General features: G+C 61.5%; 3 protein-coding genes across 7 annotated transcripts in view; 2 read left to right on the top strand and 1 right to left on the bottom strand.

Moving 5' to 3' along the window:
• CFAP74 (cilia and flagella associated protein 74) overlaps positions 1-13,039 on the top strand; it is an 81,517-nt gene extending 68,478 nt beyond the window's left edge. Inside the window, exons 26-40 of the mRNA XM_036868970.1 lie at positions 463-596; positions 5,769-6,042; positions 7,123-7,221; positions 7,995-8,134; positions 8,770-8,904; positions 9,062-9,171; positions 9,301-9,356; positions 9,466-9,585; positions 9,872-10,027; positions 10,711-10,837; positions 10,981-11,135; positions 11,389-11,521; positions 11,768-11,898; positions 12,112-12,246; positions 12,443-13,039. Coding sequence (XP_036724865.1) covers positions 463-596; positions 5,769-6,042; positions 7,123-7,221; positions 7,995-8,134; positions 8,770-8,904; positions 9,062-9,171; positions 9,301-9,356; positions 9,466-9,585; positions 9,872-10,027; positions 10,711-10,837; positions 10,981-11,135; positions 11,389-11,521; positions 11,768-11,898; positions 12,112-12,246; positions 12,443-12,544 — 2,007 coding nt within the window. The 3' untranslated portion in view covers positions 12,545-13,039. The remainder of the gene's footprint in view (positions 1-462; positions 597-5,768; positions 6,043-7,122; positions 7,222-7,994; positions 8,135-8,769; positions 8,905-9,061; positions 9,172-9,300; positions 9,357-9,465; positions 9,586-9,871; positions 10,028-10,710; positions 10,838-10,980; positions 11,136-11,388; positions 11,522-11,767; positions 11,899-12,111; positions 12,247-12,442) is intronic.
• A 1,184-nt stretch (positions 13,040-14,223) lies between these two features.
• TMEM52 (transmembrane protein 52) lies at positions 14,224-16,744 on the top strand. Its single transcript, XM_036868857.1, has 7 exons — positions 14,224-14,286; positions 14,493-14,548; positions 15,039-15,174; positions 15,256-15,299; positions 15,415-15,456; positions 16,100-16,278; positions 16,388-16,744. The coding sequence occupies exons 1-7, from the start codon at positions 14,224-14,226 to the stop codon at positions 16,651-16,653; spliced, it is 786 nt and encodes a 261-aa protein (XP_036724752.1). The 3' UTR covers positions 16,654-16,744.
• A 581-nt stretch (positions 16,745-17,325) lies between these two features.
• Positions 17,326-20,892, bottom strand: CALML6 (calmodulin like 6). Of its 5 annotated transcripts, XM_036833036.1 has the most exons (5): positions 19,193-20,892; positions 18,810-18,857; positions 17,968-18,142; positions 17,723-17,867; positions 17,326-17,655 (listed from the first exon to the last, which is right to left on the bottom strand). In XM_036833036.1, exons 1-5 carry the CDS (start codon positions 19,451-19,453, stop codon positions 17,340-17,342), a joined length of 945 nt encoding a protein of 314 aa, XP_036688931.1. In that variant the 5' UTR covers positions 19,454-20,892; the 3' UTR covers positions 17,326-17,339. The 5 variants fall into 5 exon arrangements, 4 of the variants coding, with proteins under 4 accessions (XP_036688931.1, XP_036688909.1, XP_036688917.1 ...); XM_036833014.1 differs by having other exon boundaries at positions 17,968-18,857; positions 19,246-19,330; XM_036833022.1 differs by having other exon boundaries at positions 18,810-19,282.
• Positions 20,893-21,348: the final 456 nt, after the last annotated feature.

The raw sequence follows: 21,348 nt of genomic DNA, 5'->3' as shown, positions 1-21,348 counted from the left end.
GTCTGTCCTCTCTCCTCCGGGGCCACGCCACTGAGGACCCCGCTGCCCACTCACATATATGCGGACACAGTCACACACACAGACACACTCACACACATATGTGTACATATGCATGCAGACACATACACGCACACTCATATCCACACGTGCTCGCATGCGTGCAGATGCACACTCACACATATACACACTCACATACACACAAGTGCTCACGTGCATGCAGACACACACACACAGACATGCACGCACACCACCCTCTCACACACACTCATCTGCACACATGATCACATACACAGGGGCTCACACCCACGTAACACACTTACATACATGTAGCCACACACACATTCACACTGGCTCACACACTGCCACACCCCGGCCACACGCACGTCCACGCCGGCTCCCTGTGGCCCTGCCCAGCAGGTCACTGGGTTTTCGCTGTGGCATCCATGGTCTTCTGTCTGCCAGTTTGTGGACATCCAGCCCAATGACGGGTTCGGGACCATCCTGCCGCTGGAAACTCTGCAACTCGATGTAATCTTTCAGCCCACCAAGGCCAAGGAGTACAACTTCGAGCTCGTCTGCAAGTCAGAGATTAACCGGTGAGCTTGGCAGGAGGGGGCGCATGGAGAGCCCTGGCAGCCAGCCTGGGAGGAGCCGCCCCTGGCCGTCCAGGCTGACCACAGGGCTGGGCAACAGTGCCGGCCTCAGGAAGCTTAGACCCAGGTCCGTACGCCTGGGATCCAGGCTGCCTTGCAGGCGTGTGTGCCGTGCACGTGTGTGAGTGCACCAGTGGGCGTGTGTGAGCGTGCAGAGCATCCCCTGGGCACGAGCCCCACTTGCCCTCACGCGCCGTGTGATGGGCCAGCCTCTGGGCCTCCCTGGCCTCCGTGTCTACCCTGAGGACTGGGGCTGAGAAGGTGCTGGGGAGAGAAATGGGCTGGACATGGAGGGGCACAAGGGCCGGCTCTTGCTGCTACTTGGGGTCATCAGCCTCTGGTGGGGAATGTGCTGGGCGTCCCGCCCCCCGTGGAGCCAGCCCCACTGCCCCTCTCCTTCCCTTCCTCTCCAGTCCCCACCCACATTCCAGCCCGAGCTGCTGCTTGGTCCTGGCCGGGGGCCTGGGCAGCCTTGGGTAGGGTCGGGCTGGCGCCCTCCTCCAGCCGGGCATGTGGCCACGGCGCGACAGGCGAGCCCAGGATGTGACGCACCTGAGGGAAAGCAGGAAGGGGTTCACAGCGGTGATCTTTGGGTGCAAAGTGCAGAGTTAGAACCCGTGGAGGAAACCCAGGCACCAGACTCCGCCACCCTGCTGCGTCCCACTGCCCGCCCCTCCCCTCGGACTTAGTGACCTGCCCGTGGGCTGGGACCCTTCTGGGCTTGTTCACAACTCTCTCAGCCTCTGGAAAACAAGCCCCAGGAAATGAGGGGATTGTGAGATAACCTCAGTACTCAGGACGGGCTCTGACCTATGGTAGAAGCTCCATAGATGTTTGCTGATTGAATGTGCCTTTAGTGTTTCTTCAAGAACTATCTACGTATAAATTGAAACTGCCAAAAACTCAGCCAGGAGCCGTCTTGGGGAGGCTAGAAAAGCTCGAACTGTGAGGCCTCAGGAATTAAAGCAGTGCGTGCGGAGCCCAGAGGAGATAGATAGATAAATAAATATTTAGGCAAAAGAATTGTTTTAAACATGACAGAAAAGGAAACAAAAATGGGCAATATATATATATATATATATATATATATATATATATATATATTTTTTTTTTTTTTTCCCCCGAGGAAGAGATGGCTTTATTTTTCTGCCAGGCAGAAGGGAAGACACAGCAGGCTAGTGCCTCAAGAACAGTGCCCCCACTCCTTCACAAAACAGTCACAGCTGCCATCAGGCAGCCCCGCAATTGGGTCTTTTTGTCTCTGGGTTACTGGCCTGCAACTTTTTTTCTGAAATGCAAATGCTACAAGGGGTGATTTGCTACAAGGGAGTGCAGGATGTAATTCACATAGTGTTAAAGAGTAATAGGTTAGCTTTGTGAAGTACAAATCTAGTTACAGACACTGCAGATTAGTAACAGTTAAAAAAAAAAAAAAACTAGGAGTGATTAACTCTTTCAGGCCAGTTTATGTTTCTTCTCTAGCCTGTTCACTGCTCCCTTTATTTTCCTTGTTCTCAGGAGAGGGAAAACTTCATTTCTATTTTTGCTGCAAACTAATTCCCCACTGCTAGTTCATTCCCTCCATATCAATGGAGGAAGGGAAACGGGCGTCGTTCTTGTCTGGCTGAGGACAAAACTTCAGTTTTGCTCCACTTGACAAACACCAGCTGTCCGGCCCAGGGGCCCATCTATCTCCTATTTCAATCCGCCCCCCCCCACCCCCGGCAAGAGACGTGAACCCCAAGAAATCTTTATTGGGAGAATGAGGGATGACGGCCTGTCTTCTGTAGCTTCTTCAGGGTGGCAAGGGGCTCGTAGACCCTACTTAGTTGGGGTCATGGAGCTCTCGCCCTGTCTAATTAAGGGCCCCAGGGTGACTTCTGTTGTTGTTTTGGCAGGATCTGTTCTGAGAAATGGCTGGAATCTTTGCATCATCATTATCTTGATGTAAACTTATTGTAATTTGATAAGGGTCCTTCCATCCAGTTTGGAGACAGTCCTTTAAATTATGTCTTTTCCAGTATGTATAATGCCCTGGTTGTAGGTCGTGGGGCATCTGATCAGATCTAGGTGAATTCCTCCCTTTTCAAGTTCCCGAAAATACCTTGAGATTTCTGTACATGTTAGTGAGGTAGTCTTCCTAATTTATCTGCTAAAGCTGCTGGGGACCCAAGAGTTTCCAGTCTCGTAGGTGCTGACGGGTGCGTCACGGCTTCCGTATGCACTCTTTCTGAACCTCCAATATTTAGTGTTTTCTCGGAGTGGAAGTCCAGGCCAGCGCGGGCAAGAGAAGAGAAGGTGTCCTCAAGGCAAAAGAAGCCTCGGCAGCTGCTAGGTCAGCCTCTCCCCCGTTCTCCACCGCAGCCTCGGAGTTCCGCAGCCGAGTCGGCAGGCTGGGTGTGGTCAGGCACAGCCCTGTGGCAGGGAGTCCGTGGCGATCTGGACTCAGAGATAGCCTCCAACCCTCCGCTCTCCTGAAGGAGGCTGGCGTGGACAGAGATTCCCGAGCTTCCGATCAAGCCAAGGGGCCCTGTGGGGCCCAATAAATATATTTTTAAATGCAAAAAAAATTTTTTTTAAGTTTAAAAGCTTCCCAAAATGAAAGATGCAGATGGCTTCACTGATGAGTTCTTCCAAACATTTAAAGAAAAAATGATGCCAATTTTACACAAATCTTCCAGAGAACAGGAGAAGATGGGAAATCTTGCTGCCCTCAGCCCAGTGCTGCTGCTGCTGATGATGATGTTAATGATGATGATGATGGAGATGGAGGTGGTGATGACGGTGATGTTGATAATGATGGTGATTATGATGATGGTGATGGTGATGATGGTGGTGATGATGGTGATGATGGAGATGGAGGTGGTGATGATGGTGATGTTGATAATGATGATGGTGATGATAGTGATGATGATAGTGATGGTAACGATGATGATGGTGATGGTGGTGATGATGATGATGGTGGTGATGCTGATGATAGTGATGGTGATGATGATGGTGATGGTGGTGATGATGGTAGTGGTGGTGACGATGATGATGGTGGTGATGGTGATGATAATGGTGGTGGTGATGCAGATGATAGTGATGGTGATGATGATGGTGATGGTGGTGATGATGATGGTGGTGATGATGATGATGGTGATGATGGTGGTGGTGATGATGATGGTGATGATGGTGGTGCTGGTGGTGATGATGGTGATGGTAGTGACGATGATGATGGTGGTGATGGTGATGATGATGGGGATGAAGATGATGATGATGATGATGATGGGGATGATGAAGATGGTGATGGTGATGATGTTGATGATGATGATGGTGGTGATGGTGATGATGGTGATGATGATGGGGATGAAGGTGATGATGATGATGATGGTGATGATGATGATGGTGGTGATGGTGATGATGGGGATGATGATGGTGATGATGATGATGGTGATGATGGTGATGATGATGATGGTGATGGTGATGACATTCTGGAGGTCAGGCACACCCCCAGAGCAGGGCTGATTGTCCCCTGGGCCTGGCCCCTGTGACGGGCACCAGCTGCCTGTGTGACCAGATAAAAGAAGCTGGAGGCTCGCACGCAGCTAGGCAGGGAGGCCAGGCACGTTGCATGTGTGCCTCTGGGGTCAGGAGAACATTCCCCACACGCTGATGGGCTCATCTCACCTCAGTGGTTTTTGAGGGGGAGAGAAACATGTATAGCGTGCACGGAGATAAAAGCATTTTCTCAGCAAACGTGGCACTGGGTGTCCTGGGTGAACCCGCTGCCTGCAGGTCACAGTATCTGCCTGGGCCTGGGTGACGGGACCTGACGGTCTTTCCCTGCAGCAAAGTGGAGCAGGACCTGAGAGAGCCACGGGGGGCTCCTCAGAGGGACATCGGAAGACACATGGTCACAAGAATGGAAAGGAAGGGGCTGGAGGGGACTTGGGTGGGCCCCCCACCCCCAGTTCCCAGGTCAACGGAGCAAGGCCACAGGCCGCGTCCCTCACAGGCCCTTGAACCAGCCGGGAAACAGCTCCATCACCTTCCTGAAGTGACTCCAGGCAGCTCATACTTTTTATATGTAATGATTATCGCATTCCATACATTTGTGCTTTTTCAATTAATTTCTAACAATAACCTCAATGACATCTCCACCCAGAAGGAATTTTTTTAACATTTAGAGCCTGTGGTCACAGGACACAAAAATATACATTGAAATATTTCAACCTATGAACACATTTTTGTTACGGACAGTATGACAGGGCCATTGACATCACCTCATAAAGCATTAAAACGTATGTAATTAGGATAAAATCCAAAGGCACGAGTGCAATGGAAATAGAGTTCAAAGAAACATGGAATGTAAATTTTCCACTGGTTAAAATACCAAATATCTGTTCTTTTTTTAAAACCGAATGGTGGCAAGAATCAATTCACTATGGTATATAGATTCCCATGTTTATATTTAAAGGGTAATTTATCAGGTTTTTAAAAATATTTATTTATTTGGCTGTGCCGGGTCTTAGTTGCGGCATGCAGGATCTTTAGTTGCAAAATGTGGGATCTAGTTCCCTGACCAGGGATCAAACCCAGGCCCCCTGCATTGGGAGTGCAGAGTCTTAACCACTGGACCACCAGGGAAGTCCCCTATCAGTTTTATTTTTTTTATTTTTTTATTTTTTTTGGCTGTGTTGGGTCTTCGTTTCTGTGCGAGGGCTTTCTCCAGTTGCGGCAAGCGGGGGCCACTCTTCATCGCGGTGCGCGGGCCTCTCACTGTTGCGGCCTCTCTTGTTGCGGAGCACAGGCTCCAGACGCGCAGGCTCAGTAGTTGTGGCTCACGGGCCTAGTTGCTCCGCGGCATGTGGGATCTTCCCAGACCAGGGCTCGAACCCGTGTCCCCTGCATTGGCAGGCAGATTCTCAACCACTGCGCCACCAGGGAAGCCCCAGTTTTAGTTTTTAAATGTCAGTGAATATTTAAGGAAATAAGCCAGAAATTACCTCCTTTGCAACTGTTTAAACTTGTGATTAGAATTTTAACTATCTAATTAAAATGTGCACAGGGGCACAAAGTATTTTCAAAATTTACTAAAATTTTGAGCTGAGCTGCCCACGCTGTCACTTCCAGGTGCTTCAAGCTGACGTGCCGGGCCGTGGGTGTCCACCCGCCCCTGGAGCTGTCCCACTACCAGGTCAAGTTTGCGGCCACCTCCTTGTATGACACATCGGTGGCCACCCTGTACGTCATCAACTCCCGCCTGAGCAAGAACTCACCGACGCCCTCGGTGCCCCGCATCGGCTTGGAGGACGCGTCCCAGGGGCCCACGTCTTTCGAGTTCCTGCTGCCCCCAGACTCCCCCATCACCATCTCACCCTCGGTGGGCACCGTGTGGCCAGGAAAGGTGGGTGTGGGCCCCACGGGTGGGCCGGGGCGGGGCCAGCCCAGGGGGCCGGTCTCTACTCACCCTGGACCGCAGCGATTCAACCAGAGAGCAGACGTGGAGATCAACCTGGATGCTTATCAGACCCAAGCAGGCCACGGTGCCCTCCGCCCGGCCCAACTTGGCCCCAGAGGTGGGGCACCCACGGGCAGCTGACCCCACAGGCCCCTGGCTGGAGGCTCCAGCAGCTCAGGCTGAGGGAGGGTGTGCAGCCCTTGGGTCTCACAGCAGATGGGCACAGAGGCCACACAGCGCCTGGTCACCAGGAGCACAGGTGCCTGTCCACTGGTTGATGGGTGAAAGGTTTCCCCACCACTGCTTTTGCTGATAAAGCAGAAAGAGCCCGGGCCTGGAGGCAGAGACTCCCCGGGGCCATCACAGCCTCTCTGAGCTGAATTCCTTACCTTCAAGAGTCAGGGGTGACAGCCACTGTGAGGGGACTCAGTGGGGAGGGGCACGTGCAGGTCCTGGACCCTGGCAGTGTTTCAGTAAGTGATTACTGAAATGCATTTTATTAAACTGAGCAAATTCAGCTTAAGTCATGGGTCTCCTCTCCAAGGGGGTTACTGCAGCCGTTACCCACCCCTGCTCCCTTGCTGCACTGAGCACGGGGCAGGCCGTGGTGAGTGAACCCCCTTGGGGACCCGGGGCCGTCCCGGGGGTGGACTTCGAGGTGGACGTGCTTCAGGAAGGGGGGCGGGTGAGGGTGCAGGGACTCACCCCCAAGTCTCAGTGGCTGAACACAAACGTTCCCTTCTCACTCGTGCCCCGTGGGCAGTGGGCTGGTCCGTCACGGGGACCCCCCCCCCCCGCATGGTGAGAGGGGCTGGGTGATCATGTCTGCAGCCACCCCAACTTCCGGGGGCAGAGGTCAGGAAGGACCTTCCAGAAGGGCTCATCTAAGCTGAGACCCCAAAGAAGAGATGGGGTATCACCCCAGGATGTCCAAGAGCGTGACCAGGGGATCCCGGCAGCGGCGGCAGCAGGGTGCTGGGGGGCACCCACAGGGGCCCCTCTGCCCTCCGGCCTCTCTCCTCACAGAGGTGCCTGGTCCGGGTGGCCTTCCGGCCCGTGCTGCCCAGCGAGCTGATCCACCAGGAAGCCTTACAGGCCCTGACCAAAGAAGCTGAGGCCAAATCGGTACATGGCGGGAGGCGGGGGGGAGCCTGGGGGGGGACGGGGGTGCTGCCCGCTGTGCACCAGGCCGCTGCACAAAGGCTTGGGAACAAACCCCACCGGCCTTGAGGCTGGGGGGCCAGGGGGTCAGGAGCCCTGGGCAGACTTTTCTGGAGCCTTGTGTGTGTGGAACTGTTTCAAGAGGTTAACACTTTTTCTTGGCAAGGCTCCTCCCTCCCCTCTTGAAAGCATCGGTAGGCGGGGTGGATCCCCAGACGGTGGTCCCGGGAGGGTGGGCCGGGCCCCTCTGCACTGGTTAGCAGGGGGCTTGCCCTTACAATGGAGGGGGAACAGGTAAACCTCAAAGGGGCCTGTGGATCCTAGCAAGCTCAGGCCTGGAGAGACAGCCACCGCCGGGCTCCTGCCGGGAAAGGGCGTCCAACAGAGCAGGGCAGTCACAGCCCAGGGCCTGCCTGCTGCCACCCTGGGGACGCAGAGAGCCCCGCGACTCCCCCCGGCCTCTGGGTCCTGATCGTGAGCACCCGTGCTGTCACAGCAAGTGCAGGACGAGGGGCAGGGCCTGCAGCCTGCTGGCAGGGCACAGGCCAGCCCTCCGCCCTGCCCTGCCCCGGGCCTCGGTCTCCCGGATGGTAAAGACAGACACTGGGGTCTTCGCACCTGCCGGCGGTCTCCCCCAGGGCGCCGCTTGGAGTTTGGGCCCCTGGGGTCCTGCCCTGGGCGGTCTGCTGGGAGCAGAGTCCCCGGGGAAGCCCCACTGTTGGCCTCCCACCTCGCAGTCCCAACAGGACATGGCCACCCAGAGGAAGGACCAGCGGAGACAGTCCTTCTCCACACTGCGGCTGCAGAACCGAGACCGGCTGTTCCAGGCCTCTGCCCCCCAGCCCCCGGAGCTGCAGAAAGAGGACCTCACGTCCAGGTGGGCCCGAGAGAAGGCTGCCCCCCACAGAGACTTCCCCCACCTGGAGCAGAGCTGTTTTGAGCCTTGTGACTGGAAGTCCGGGGTGGGGCTGGCTTCAGGTACAGCTGGAACCAGGAGCTGCCTTCCTGGGCACCTGCTCACCTCCTTCCCCTGGGGCCCTAGGGCCCAGGGTCCCTGTGAGCAACCTCAGTCCAGGGGCTGGGGAGATGCTGTGCCCCTGACTCCCATGTTCCCAGCTCAGCAACCCCAGCCTCCCCAGCTGCCAAACGAGCTCCAGAGAACTCCAATGGGCTTGAGCCACTTGCCAGCCCTGGACCCTTGCCTGTGGCTCCAGGAACATGGCTCTCTGGTTAGGTGCCTGACTGGACCCTGGGGGAGGGGGGAGGCCGCCACAGCAACCAGGGAAGGGGTGAGAAAACCAGCTGGTCAGACAAAACTGGGACAGCCACAGCCTGGGCCACAGCATGGCCCCCCAAGGCTACCACCCCATACCCTCTGGCCCAGGGCCCAGGGCCCTGGGGAGCAGGCATGGCGTTATGGACCCCTCCATGGAGGGCAGCGCGGGGCGTCTTGGGCCGCTGGGGGCAGCCTAGGGATAGGGGTGTGAGAGTACCTTGCCGGTTCCACTGCAGCTCCCAGGAGTACCAGGCTGCGCAGGCCACGCTGACCAGATCTTTCCAGGGGAAGTTTGACAAGTTTGTGGTCCCCTGTGTTGTTGCCAGTGGTGACACCAAAGGAAGGAAGGGGACGGAACCCCTGAGCTTCAGGTGCGGTGCTCTGGGCAGGGTGGGGCGTGGTTGGCCAAGAAGGCACTGTCCCCGCTCTGCAACCCCCCAGATCTGGGCGGGGCCAGCATGGGGTCAGGCTGAGAGGGCGGGGCATGCGGCGCCCACTCCGCCCTCAGCAGCTACCCGCCGCCCCCAGTCCCCACAACACCGTGTACCTGGAGCTGTGGTGTCCAGCGGTAGCACCATCCATTGTGGTGACGTCCGACAAAGGCAAGACCATCGCTGACTTCGGCGACATCGCTGTAGGTGTGTCCTGATCAGGCCCAGCCCCTCACGACCATCCCCCACCCATAGGGACCCAGGCACCCCGTCACCGCCTGAGCTCCCACGCCCCACCCCCAGGCCTGGGGCAGCGACCTGACTCCCCCGTTTCAGGACACCACGGCATAAAGAAGGTCTCCATCCAGAACATCTCCCCCGAGGGTCTCGACGTATCCTTGTCCATACCCGGCCCAGGCAGCCTGCTGCAGGGGTACAGGGGTGTCGGGGGAAGGGCTGCGGCCCCGTACTCGCCACCCATCCTTGACGCTGGGCCATCAGCTGGAGTACTCCGTGCTGAACCCCAACGGCCCCTTTGTCCTGCTGAACCCCACCAGCAAGCTGGCGTCTGGAGAGACCCGGATCCTGAAGCTGTCCTTCTCCCCCCGTGAGAGCGTCCTGGTGAGTCCTAGGCCCACCCTGAGCCGGGCTGCAGCCTTGGGGCTCCACGGCCCCATTCTCCACTCTGCACACCTGCCAAGTGCCCAGGCCCGTAGGCATCCAGCCAGGCCCCAGGAGCCGCTGGTCCTCCTGGGCCCTGGCCTCTTGCTGGAAGGAGGAGGAGAAGGCCAGGGAGCTCCAAGCCGTCTTAGGTCCCGCACACCCTGACCCGGCTGCTCCGAGACAGAGCTCCCACACCTGCCTCTGACACGTGTCTGCTCCACGCTAAGGGACGTGGTCTCCACAGGCCCAGGAAATGCTGGATGTCATCACCAAGAGAGGCACGCTCTCCCTGGCCCTCGTGGGCACAGGCGTGGCATCCGTGACCACGTGCTCCATTGAAGGAGGCGTCCTCAACATGGGCTACGCGATCGCCGGAGAATCCACCTCCGCGGGCTTCAAGGTAAAGTGCGTGGTGGGAACCCGGTGCCTGCCCCGCCTCCTGGGAGGGGTCGTGCCCCAGGAGGGGGCCAGCCCTGCCTTGGTCAGGGAGCCAGTGCGGGTGGAGGCCGCTCCCACCCCACCCCCCAGCAGCGGTCACCTCCACGGCCCTCTGTAGCCAGAGAAGCTGAGGATGCACGCCCTCCTCCCCCACCTCCCCGGTCCCTCTGCTGCCCGGCCTCCTCGCTGCTCCCGTCCTCCTGCCTCAGGACCTTTGCGTGGGCTGCCCCGCCTGGGATCGGGGGAGCTCAGCTCAGGCACAGCTCAGGGGAGGGGCCGTGTGGGCTCCCCAATCCGGGCAGGAAGAGGCACGCCTGGCTCTCGCTGCTTCCCCAGGGTCTGAGGGACATGCCAACCTCAGGATGAAGCCACCCACAGGGCACCTGCCTCCTTGCCTGGTTTAGTCCAGGTCCTGACAGCAGAGCCCAGGCCAGGGACTCCCGGAAATGTTTTATGGGGGGATGGGGTGCTCTCAGGGGAAGAGGGTGAGGGCAGAGAAGAACCTGGGCAGGGATGCTGGTTCGGCTGAAGGCCAGCCTGAGCCTGACTGCCCAGGGTGTGGCCCGCGGGCAGCAGAGGGAGCTGAGACCTGGTGGCAGCAGCCTGGCCATTGGCTGGCCAGTGACTGAGCCCTGCTCCTTGCAGCTGCAAAACAATTCCCCGCTGCCCATCAAGTTCTCCGTGCAGTTGGACAGCCTCTCCACCAGGAGCGGAGACCAGCACCGGCTGCCGCAGTTCCTGGCCTCCCCGGCCCAGAGGACGGAAGTCGTGGGTGAGCTTGGCCGGCTGGGGGTGTGACCGCTGCTGGGGAGGAGCCAGTCGAAGCGGGCGACTGTGCGGGGCGTGGGGGTGCGGGGCTGGGGAGCGCTGGGCGCTGCAGGGGGAGCCGGACCTGCCAGGCCGCCCTGCCCCCAGGCACGCAGAACTACAGCGGCCAGAGCGTGTTCAGCGTGGTCCCGGTGGAGGGCGTCATGGAGCCGGGCAGGGCGCAGGACTTCACCGTGACCTTCAGCCCGGACCACGAGAGCCTGTACTTCTCTGACCGGCTTCAGGTCATGCTCTTCGAAAAGGTGCGGCTCCAGGAGCCCAGCCTGGACCCCTGCTCCCGGCCCCACCCGCCGCGTCCGTGGGTCTGAGGCCCTCGCCCTCCCCCGAACGGCCCCACATTGGAGGCCTGTTGCCTGGGGGCTCTGCGTCAGGTTGGGGGTCATGAGGTGGAGAGACCGGAGTCTCGGGTCCCACAGGCCTGCACCCCAGCACTGCCCACTCCCGGAGCCCCATTCGCAGGGTCGCGGACCGAGTCTGCTGTGCTCCTGCCCCCAGAAAATCTCCCACCAGATCCTCCTGAAGGGCGCGGCCCGCAAGCACACGATGTTTGTGGAGGGCGGAGACCCCCTGGATGTGCCTGTGGAGTCCCTGACCGTGATGCCTGCCTTCGACCCCCAGCGCGGAGAGGGTGAGACCCCTGAAGTGCTGGGAGCCCCAGTGGGGGCGGGGGCGACAGTAGGAGGACCAGTCCTGCCCTGACCGCACCCTTGGCCCTGGGGGCCTGTGAGTAGGGCCGGCGTTCCTGGCCCATCCCCCAAAGCGGGCTGTCCTCGCCCAGCCCTGCCCACTATCCTTGCCTGACCCGGCAGCTCCCGCACTCCCTTGGTGGTACCCCCCCCTGCCCTGAGCCCCCAGCCAGGCCCTCCCTCTCCAGAAGCTGAGGAGCTGAAGCCCATCCTGGTAACCCTGGACTACGTCCAGCTGGGCACGGACACGCCGGCCCCGCCTGCCACCCGAGAACTGCAGGTGGGCTGCATCCGGACCACCCAGCTGTCCCCGAAGAAGGTGACCCCAGCACTTCCCTGGCCTGCCTGGCACCTCTGCATCCACCACTGCCTGGGCAACCCGGGCCCCTCCTGGCCTTGCCCCCCAGTAGGTGTGGGGTGGGCAGCCTGCTGGTCAGGGCTGAGAGGGCAGGTGCTGGGCTCCCTCATCCCCAGCCCCGCTGCCTCCCGGGAGCTGTGCCCGCCCACCTGCTGACAGCACCAATGCCTGCAGACTGTCGAGTTCAGCCTGGACGGCATCGCGTCCCTGCAGCACAAGGGCTTCACCATCGAGCCCTCCAAGGGCTTTGTGGAGCGCGGCCAGACCAAGACCATCAGCACCTCCTGGATGCCACCCATCGACTTTGATGTCAGTGCCTTGGACGGCGGCCAGGGAGCCTGCGAAAGCCACAGGCTGGGCAGGATGACGGCCCTGCCCCCACCCAGGGAGGGGACTGCGGGGGGGCCCTGGGCGGGTGAGGTGGGCAGCGCCGCGGCCAGAAAACGTCTGTCCGCTGTGCCAGCTGACTGAGGGTCCCCCTCCTTCCCCGCCTCTCCCCTTCCAGCCGGACCACCCACTCATGGTGTCAGCCCTGCTGCAGCTCAGGGGGGACGTGAAGGAGACCTACAAAGTCCTCTTTGTAGCGCAGGTGGTGACCGGCCCCTGAGGCCACAGGAGTCTCTCCACGGAGCCCCCTTGGATCTTCCTGCCACATTCAAAGCCCTCCCCCGGTCTGTGGACCCAGCAGAGCCACCCAGGGGCCTGGGACCTGGACATTCCCTGCTGGGCAGCTTCAAAAGGGTGGCCCCCTGCATGGCCCCATGGCCGGGGCACCCCAGCTCCACAGGCACGGCCGCCTCCTGCTGCCCTGTGTCCAGTGAGTCCGGGGCCAAGGGCTCCTGTCCCAGCCCCACACTCAGAACCGGCAATGAGGCCAGTCCTGACCACAACCTGCTCCCAGCCTGAGCCCCTCGGAGCCCACAGCCCCACCAGCACCCGCCCAGCCTTTCAAGGTCCTGGTGGGGGAAGAGCTGCGCCCGCTGACCTGTCAATAAACCCTGTGTGAACCTGTGCATCCAGGCCTGCAGTGTGGGCCGCGGTGAGCCCTGGGGTGAGCCGTGAAGGAGAGATGGGGACAGAGTCCCCGGGGGGGCAGCCCCTGCTTCTCACCCCCACTCACAAGTCAGTCCATAAAACAGTGAACTAGGCCTGGAAGACGGGGGAGCATCCTGAGCCCTGGGGGAACAGCTGGGCGTGGCGGGGGGGAGGGGGGCGGCTTGCGGGGGCTGGAGTTGAGACCGGCCCACACCCAGAGAGGCCGGCGGGGAGGGAGGGGGGCGGCAGGCTCCAAAGCCCAGGCGGCCCCTTAGGCCTTCCTGCTCCTCCCAAGTTCCAGGGTCCCTGATGCCCCCAAGCAAGGAGCGAGCAAACGTCGGGGACACACCCTCACTGTGTCCTCCCTCACAGCCCAGCCAGGGCCCGGGGGACACCCAGCCCATGAGTTTGGTTTTCCACTTTTCTGAAGTGAGTATGGGCTCAGCCTTCTGGGTCCTGACCAGCTCTTCAAGGGAGAAGCCCCCAACTCCCAGCCCATGAGACCCTGTTGGGAGCTCAGAATAGTGCCTGCACCCAGCCCCTGCCTTCTGGAGAGTGGCAGGTTAGACACTGTCCCCACAAAGCCCACCCATCCGGGCCCCCTGCGTACAGCCCAGCACACCCAGCCGGCCCAAGCCACCCCCGTGCCTGCCCCCAGGCGAGCACACGCAGCCTTCCCAGGCAGGAGTGGAGGGCAAGGTGCATCTGGGGAATTTCCTGGGCACAGGCTTCAGGACACCAGCCTGGAGCCCTCACCCCACTTCCTCGGTGCCCTTGGTGCCTGGAAGTCTGCCATCTCCCTAACCTTGAGCCAGTGACAGGTGGCCACAGAGCAGCATTTTGCAGGACTTCAGTCTGGTGGGCAGACCCAGGTCCTTTCCTAGCCCTCACAGGGGCTGCTTTCTCACCAGGTGAGAAGAGAAGCCAGGGTCCTGCAGCCCAGGCCAGGCCCCAGAAGGAGGTCCTCCCTGCAGGGCACTACCCCTGCCTCCCCCCAGGCAGGCCCGCGGGAGGGGCAGGCCACTCTCCTCTAAACCCTGGCCTGGCTCTCAGGGCTTAGAACCAGCGGGCCCTGGTACTCACTGCCCAAGGCCCTGCCTGCACTCCTGCCTGCTGGCTGGACCAGTGCCCATCCTCCTCCCTCCCACTCCTGAGCCGGGCCTCCAGAGCAGAATGGAGGAAGAGGGCGGCCAGGAGCCAAGCTCAGCCAGCCTGGCTGGAGCAGGGTGGGCAGGAAGGGCCCTGGGGGCCATGGTACAGCCTGGAAGTGCTGGACAGCTGCAGGACAGAGGCAGGACAGAGATCATGGAGCAGGTACCTGGCAGATCCAGGCATGAGAGAGCCTAGCCGAGGAGGCCCTGCCCTCAAGGAGCTGCAGTCACTTCCCCTCCAGTGGGGAGATGCTTGTGGAGTACGTCCTGAGTGCAATGAAGAAAAACACGACAGGGTAGCTTCTCCTCCCACCCTCCGCAGACAAAGCACACCACCCTGCACCTTGCCGTGCTGACCACCTCCCTTAGCCTGAGCGCCGGATGGCGGAGCGCAAGGCAGAGGGCAGCGAGCGCCCGCAGCGAGAGTGCACACTAAATGTAGTTGAACAGCGCGCTAGGAACGCCCCAGCGTCTTGACTGCTGCAACCCTTACCTTGAGCACCGGGGTGTGTGCGAGGCGTGGCCATGTGTGTCCTGGCCGCCACCCTCCGAGGCCACACCCTGTGCAGACCGGGCCACACTGTTCAGGGTGCGCCCCGGTCCACCCCAAGCCCGACTGCAAGAAGCCAGCGGGGCGAGACCGTCCCCCACCCCGCGACCCTAGGCTGAGGAAACACAGAGAAGACGGACCTGCTGGGAGGGCCAAGAGGTGGGGCTTGTGGGCGTGGCTTGTGTGGGCGGGGCCCTGGGTCGGGGGAATCTAGGGCCTGCCCAGAGCCTGCGGGGGCGGGGCCCCGGCGGGGCCCCTAAAGGGCGCGGCTAACCTTGGGCGGAGGGTTGGGGCGAGGCACATGGGCGTGGCTACAGGGCGAGCCCTCCAATGGACGCGGTCTCGGGGGGCGGGGTTTGCTCTAGGAGGGGCCTGGGGCGGGGCCTCCATAAAGCCTCGAGGCTAGTTGGCTCGCGCTTCCCGTCGGCGCTGAGCATGTTCGCTGGCGCCTTAGGTGACCGCGGGCTCCTGCTGCTGCCGCCGCTCCTGCCGCTGCCGCAGGTGGGTCGCGGGGCGCTCGTGCACCGCGGGGCGGGTCGGCGCTCGGCGCGCCCTGGCCCGGGCTCACCCCTGTTCCCACAGGTGGCGCTGGGCTTCGCGGAAGGCAGCTGCGACCCCTCGGATCAGTAAGTGGTGGCGGGGAGGGAGGGAGCGGGGGCCTGGCCCCACCCTGGGGGAGGCTCGGGTGGGGCGGTCGGCCGGGCCCTGCCTCGCCTGCTCCAGGTGCCGCCGTCCCCGCAGGTGCCCGCCCCAGGCCCGCTGGAGCAGCCTGTGGCACGTGGGGTAAGTGGAGGCCGCGGCGCGCAGCCGGGTGCGACGGTTCTCCCCCGGGCCAGGCCCACCAGACCCCCACCCGGCCTGGTTCCACGGCCGAGGAGTCGCCAGCATTGTCCCCCTCCGGGGCCGCTGGCGGGAAGGCGCTGGGGCCCGCAGAGCCTGGCATGCCGACCCCAGCCTCCTCCCCCAGCACCAGGGGCGACCTCCTGCATGGGTCCTGCCTGAGTTCCCCATGGCTAGGGACACCCCCGGGGCCCTTGGCAGGACTTGCCCTATAGCCTGCTTGCCCACCTCCCACTCCCTCGCTCCCCGCCCCTGTGGGAGGCCCCTGTGAACATGGTCATTGGTCTGGGCACAGGACTGTGCAGTCGGTCTGGGACAGTGTGTCCTGGGAGTAAGCCCAAGGCCACTTGTGGCCAGCCCTGGAGAGACAGCCAGCGCAGGCCAGCAGCAGGAGGCCAGGCCGGGCCAGCTCCTCAGGCCCAGCCCTGGCCAGGAGGAGGTCTCCGGCCTGGAGAGAGAGTCCCTGGTTGTCTTTTATCCTATCCATTGCCTTGTCTTGGGCAGCTGAGCTGTGACTGCCCCCAGGGAGCGGACGCCCAGTGGCCAGGGGTCAGTCCAGCGGCGGGTCTGGCTCCTCCCCGCCCAGGCTTATCCTGCTCACTGTCGTCCTGCTGCTGCTGTGTGGGGTCACGGCCAGCTGTGTCCGGTTCTGCTGTCTCCGGAAGCGGGCGCACGCCCAGCCACACCTGCCATCAGCACCTGAGCCTTGCGACCCGTCAGCCATCCCCGCGGACAGTGACAGCCCCATGCACAGCACTGTGTCATGTGAGTGCCGGCAGACCTCACCCGGCGGCCCACCTGCCTGAAGGGGCGGCAGGGGACTGGTGAGGGCCAGACCCACCCACCCCCACAAACCCATTCTGGTTCCCTGCAGCCTACAGCTCCGTGCAGTACCCGCTGGGCATGCAGCTGCCCCTGCCCTTTGGGGAGCTGGACCGCGACTCTATGACCCCTCCCGCCTACAGCCTGTATGCCCCTGAGCTGCCGCCCTCCTACGAAGAGGCCGTCAAGATGGCTAAAACCAGACAGGAAGAGCCACCCCCCTCCCAGGAGACCAGCCCCCTCCCTGAGGCCTCATGCCTAGAGCCCCCTCCAGGGCCCCAGGAGTGGGGCCGCAATGCCCAACACCCCTGGCTGTAGCCCTGGTGCCCCCGGAAGGGGCAGGAAAGCTCTCCCGAGCCTCCCGATGCCATCAGCCACTCTGTGCTCACAGGGGACTGTGCAAGGGCACCCCAGCCCACCCTCACCATCCTTCCCCCCCCGCCCCAGGAAGGCCAGCCATCCGGCACATTGCTGCAGCCCTGGCCTCGTTGCTATGTAACGCTGGGCATCTGAGCCAGCCGGCCCTGTGTTGGCCACACACACACACACACACACACACACACACACACACACACTGCTATGTTCAGCCCTGGCCCCTGGCCCAGGCCCAGCAGGCCCTCAGCCCAGATGAGGCCCCACGGACCTAAGCCTCAGGGCTCAGGGCCTGCTGTGATGTCTACAGCTTTTTGGAGAGAGAATAAAGTTTCTATCTAAGTGATCTCCGTATGGAGGAAAGAGCTCCGGGAGGGGCCCTCGGGCAGCCGCCTCCCAGGGCAGGCAGGCAGTGTGAGTAGGTGGTCCTCAACCTATGCCCAGCCTGGCCTTCCGGCTGGTGTCTGGAACCCAGAGCTGGGCTGTAGGCAGTGTCAGGTGTCCCACAGAAGTGATGGCCCAAGTGTGATGGGCAGCTCAGGAGAACCCTCTCCCTTCTCCAGACCCACAGCTTTGCATCCCCTTTTTCCAGCCTTGTGACAGTGAGGCACACACGAGTCTGGCTGGAGCGTTTATTGGCCACGGAGCTGGCATGGGGCGGATGGCAGGGTGGGCAGCAGGGTGATGGCAGCAGGCAGCGGGCTTCCCACGGCCGCAGTGGCTGCTCCTACCGGACCAGCTTGAAGGACTCCCCAGTCATCATGGCCACGAACTCTGAGAGCAGAGGGACAAGTCAGCAGCCTGGCCCGACCCGGCCGCCGGGCTCCCAGGCCCATCCCCCACTCACCCTCGTAGTCGATGGTCCCGCCCCCGTCCTTGTCGGCTTCCTTCATCATCTGCGCGGCCTCCACCTCGCTGAGGGGCTCGCCCGCACGCGCGAGCACGTACCTGCGGAGTCGGCACTGAGCGGCAGCCAGTGGGGGCTCGCCTCCCCCGCGCCCGGCCCGGGCCCTACTTGAGCGCGCCCCAGTCGATGTAGCCCTTGCCCTCCTTGTCGAAGATGCGGGAGGCCGCCCTGAGCTCACTCTCCTGGTTCTGGGCCTTCTCCCAGTACACGCCCCTCAGCGCCAGGAAGCCCTCGCAGTTGAAGAACCCTTTCTCTGCAGGGAGCAAGCGGCGGGTGCCCGAGTGAGGGCGGCGAGCCCCTCCCCACTCACACCCAGCTGCCCCCGCCCCCCGGCTGCCCCTGGCCGGCCTCACTCTCTCTGTCCACGTCCTTGGCCATGGAGGCCAGCTCGCTCTTGGTGGGGTTGATGCCCAGCAGACTCACGAGCCGCTCCAGCTCGTCCGTCTTCACCGCCCCGTTGCCCTCCTCGTCAAACATCTCAAAGACCCCCTCGTACTCCTTGATCTGCTCCGCCGTCAGGCGCTCCGTCTGTGGGGACATGGGCCCAGGCTCGCCAGGGGCCCCTCCACCCCTCAGTCCGGGGGAGGCTGGAGGCCCCAGGACACGAGGCCCAAGGCCTCCGGCCCCAGCCCAGAGCAGGCTTGAGGCCAGGCGGCACAGGGGTGGGTCGTGAGGGGGGAGCAGGGCTCCGCGAGGCCACTCAAAGGGGACGGCGCTCGAGGCAGGGGCAGGCCAGCCATGTGAGAGGGCAGAATGGGCAGCACTGGACAGCCAGTGAGGCCAGGGGAGGGACACCATGGGCCAGCGTGGGGAGGAGCCTGACCTGGGGGCCAGCGTGAAGGCCCTAGCCTGTTCTGGAATCCCAGAGGGATAGTCCAGGGCCGGGCCACCCCGCCTGCCACCGTCCCGGCCGCTTTCCGAAAGGGCTGCTCCGGCCTGGCCCCCAGAGCAAGGGCGGCGCCAGTGGCTGGCAGGGCCCGGCCTCGGGCCCCCCACTCCACGCTCTCCGCCCAGCCTCATTGGATGTCTTCCTCAGGTGCGCAGAGACCCTCCCACCTTTGGTCACGGCCCCAGCCTGATCCCCGTGTGCGTAGAGGCCTGCCCGTCCTCTCTCCCCCAGGCACTGCCCCAGCTCCCGCGGGACCGCCCAGCCCAGCCCACCGGGGGCTCTGCCAGGCGCCGGGAGCAGCCTTACCATGTCTGTGGCCAGCTGAGGGGACACTGCACGGTGGCGCTGGAGCTGCTGTGGGCAGAGTACAAGGGGCAGAGGGGGCGGCTGAGTTTTAGCGGGCCCAGCTGCCCGGGGTCCCTGGGGTCCAGATTCCAAGAGCCTTTTATGGCCAGGAGATCCTGTCAGCCCTATTTTGGGACAGGTTGGCCCTTCCCCACGTGGCCCTTCCTGGCCTGAGCAGCCCCTCACCCCAGAGCTCCCTCTCTGACCCTGGGTCCCAGCCAAGGCCCCCCTGGGCCATGGCAAGGATGGACATCGTGGGCCAGGGCAGGAGAGGGGCTGTTCCCTTCTCCCCAGTGAGCCCCTTCCCCCACTGTGCAGCGGGAGGCCCCACGGGCTGTCATCACTGCTTGGTGAGGGCTCTTGTTGACGGCCCTCCATGGCCAGGTGTCACCCTCACATCCCCAAGGACCCAGGGCCCAGCATGGTGCCAGCACTTTGCAGACACCCTCTAAAGACAGGTTCAATAAACAAATGCAGTGGGATCCTCCTCTGGCCACCCTGCACAGAAGGGGCTGGGGGTCCACAGTCCCAGGAGAAGACAGCTGGCCACGAGCTAGGGGCAAGAGGAGGCGGAGCAAACAGGACCAGGGGGCCGGACTGGCCATGGGGAGGCCAAGCCAGGTGTCCTCTGGGCGGTCAGGGGCTAGTCTCAGGGAAACCTGACCCCCTTCCGCTCAGAAGAGCAAAGCTGGCTCCCGAGGGAGCCCCGTGGCCTGGCTGTTTAGTAACAAGACGCCACCGCAGCACACACACCCCTGCCTATGTGTGCTCAGCCCTCGGACACACACACCCGCCGCCACCCCGACCTGGGGCAGCGGCTCCGGCTCCCGACACCAGGCCCAGGTCCCGGTGCTCCTGTCGGGGCAGTGACCTGCTGGCCTGGCCACGGCACTCGGAGGTCTGTGATTACAAGCTGGGGCGGAGGGGGCTCCTTCCATCCCCCCTCCAGCTCCTGCCCCCAGCGATAGTCACAGAAGGCCCCCACTAGTTCCCCTCACCCCCGTGCATGGCCCCCAGAGTCACGCACGCCGACACACATCTGCCTCGGCCCCATGACCACCTGACGGATCTGAGCAGGCGAGGTATGCCCTGTACCCCACCGGCCTGGCTGGCCCTCAGCCTGCCAGAATATGGAAGCCACAGGGACATTTCCTGCTGAGGCCCAGGACAGCTGCTGAGGCCGCGAGATTTGTGCTGACGGGGACAAAATGGCCCCAGCGGGCACCGGGCCAGCGGCCCCGGGCCGGGATGGAAGAGGAAGCCGGCTCTGGGCGCCCTACCTTTGTCCTGGCTGCTCCGGGCCGTGGCTTCAGGCTTTGTGACGGTGAGAAAAGACTTTCCCACCCCTTCCCTCAAAAATCCCCAGACCATTTCAAGGAAACTAGTCACATCTGTACGCCCGGACCACAGCTGGAGAAGAAGAAGGCTGGTGTGGGCTGCCGCCCGATGGCAGTGGGGCAGGGGGTGCGGGAAGGGCAAGGGCCTGCGGAGAAGGAGGGCACGAGGGTCAGTTTTGCATCCCGTCGGCCAGGCTACAAGCCCAGGTGTTTGCCCAAACACTAGTCTAGGTGTTGCTGTGAAGGTGTGTTTTTTCATATCTGTATTGATTACAGTGGTGAAATTAGCGTAAAATATTACTCAGAAAAGGGAACTAACGTATACTGAACATCTGTTATGAACCACAATCTTTTCTTTTGTTCTTTTTTGTATTGTTTGTGGTACAAAGCACATAACATAAAATTAACCATCTTAACCATTTTTAAGTGTTCAGTAGCAGTTCAGTAGCGTAAACTACACGGGCCTTGTTAGGCAGTAGATCTCCAGAACTTTCCACCTTCCCAAACCGAAACTCTGTCCCCGTTAAACACTCACTCCCCAGCCCAACACCCACCCTCCTGCTTTTCTGTCTACGGATTTGACTCCCCTAGGGACCTCGTGTGAGTGGCATCAGACGGTATTTGTCCTTTTGTGTCTGGCTTATTTCACTCAGCATCATGTCCTCTAGGTGCATCCGTGTTTTAGCAGGTGTCAGAATTTCTTTCTTAAGGTTGAATAATATTTCATTGGATGAACAGACCACGTTTTGTTTATCCATCAATCTATGGACATTTAGGTTGCTTCCACCTCTTGGCTACTGTGAATAATGCTGCAGTGAACGTGGGGGTCATGAAGGGATTTTTCCATGTGATTAACATGGAAATGTGTAGATCTGAGTAAAGCAGATGACCCTGATAATGTGGGTGGGTCTCATCCGAAGAGCGGAAGGCCTTAAGAGAAAAGCCTGAGGTCGCCAGGAAGAAGGAGTCCTGCTGTACACCACCTCTGGCCCTGAGCTGCAGCCTCGGCTCCTCCCTGGGTCTCTAGCTGCTGGACAAGCCACAACCACATGAGCCAGTTCCTTAAAATAAGTCAGTCTCCCTCCCTCCCGCTCTCTCCCATCGGTCTGTTTCTCTGCAGAGCCCTAATCAGGTCAGAGGGTGACAAGGGCGGGACCCAGGAA

This window comes from Balaenoptera musculus, chromosome 1 (genome assembly GCF_009873245.2).
Source record: "Balaenoptera musculus isolate JJ_BM4_2016_0621 chromosome 1, mBalMus1.pri.v3, whole genome shotgun sequence".
Classification (NCBI taxonomy): Eukaryota; Metazoa; Chordata; class Mammalia; order Artiodactyla; family Balaenopteridae; genus Balaenoptera; species Balaenoptera musculus.
The sequence above is the reverse complement of the archived record's forward strand: the minus strand, read 5'-3'. Positions and strand labels throughout refer to the sequence as shown.

Bases quoted from the DNA above. Each gene is read 5' to 3' on its own strand.
- TMEM52 (XM_036868857.1), top strand. From the start codon at position 14,224: ATGGTACAGCCTGGAAGTGCTGGACAGCTGCAGGACAGAGGCAGGACA. The intron at 15,300-15,414 runs GTAAGTGGTGGC...CCGTCCCCGCAG, and splicing joins AGCTGCGACCCCTCGGATCA to GTGCCCGCCCCAGGCCCGCT. The intron at 15,457-16,099 runs GTAAGTGGAGGC...CTCCCCGCCCAG, and splicing joins AGCAGCCTGTGGCACGTGGG to GCTTATCCTGCTCACTGTCG.
- CALML6 (XM_036833014.1), bottom strand. From the start codon at position 18,634: ATGAGGCTGGGCGGAGAGCGTGGAGTGGGGGGCCCGAGGCCGGGCCCT. The intron at 17,868-17,967 runs GTGAGGCCGGCC...TGCTCCCTGCAG, and splicing joins CAAGGACGTGGACAGAGAGA to AGAAAGGGTTCTTCAACTGC. The intron at 17,656-17,722 runs GTAGGGCCCGGG...CCGACTCCGCAG, and splicing joins ATCGACTGGGGCGCGCTCAA to GTACGTGCTCGCGCGTGCGG.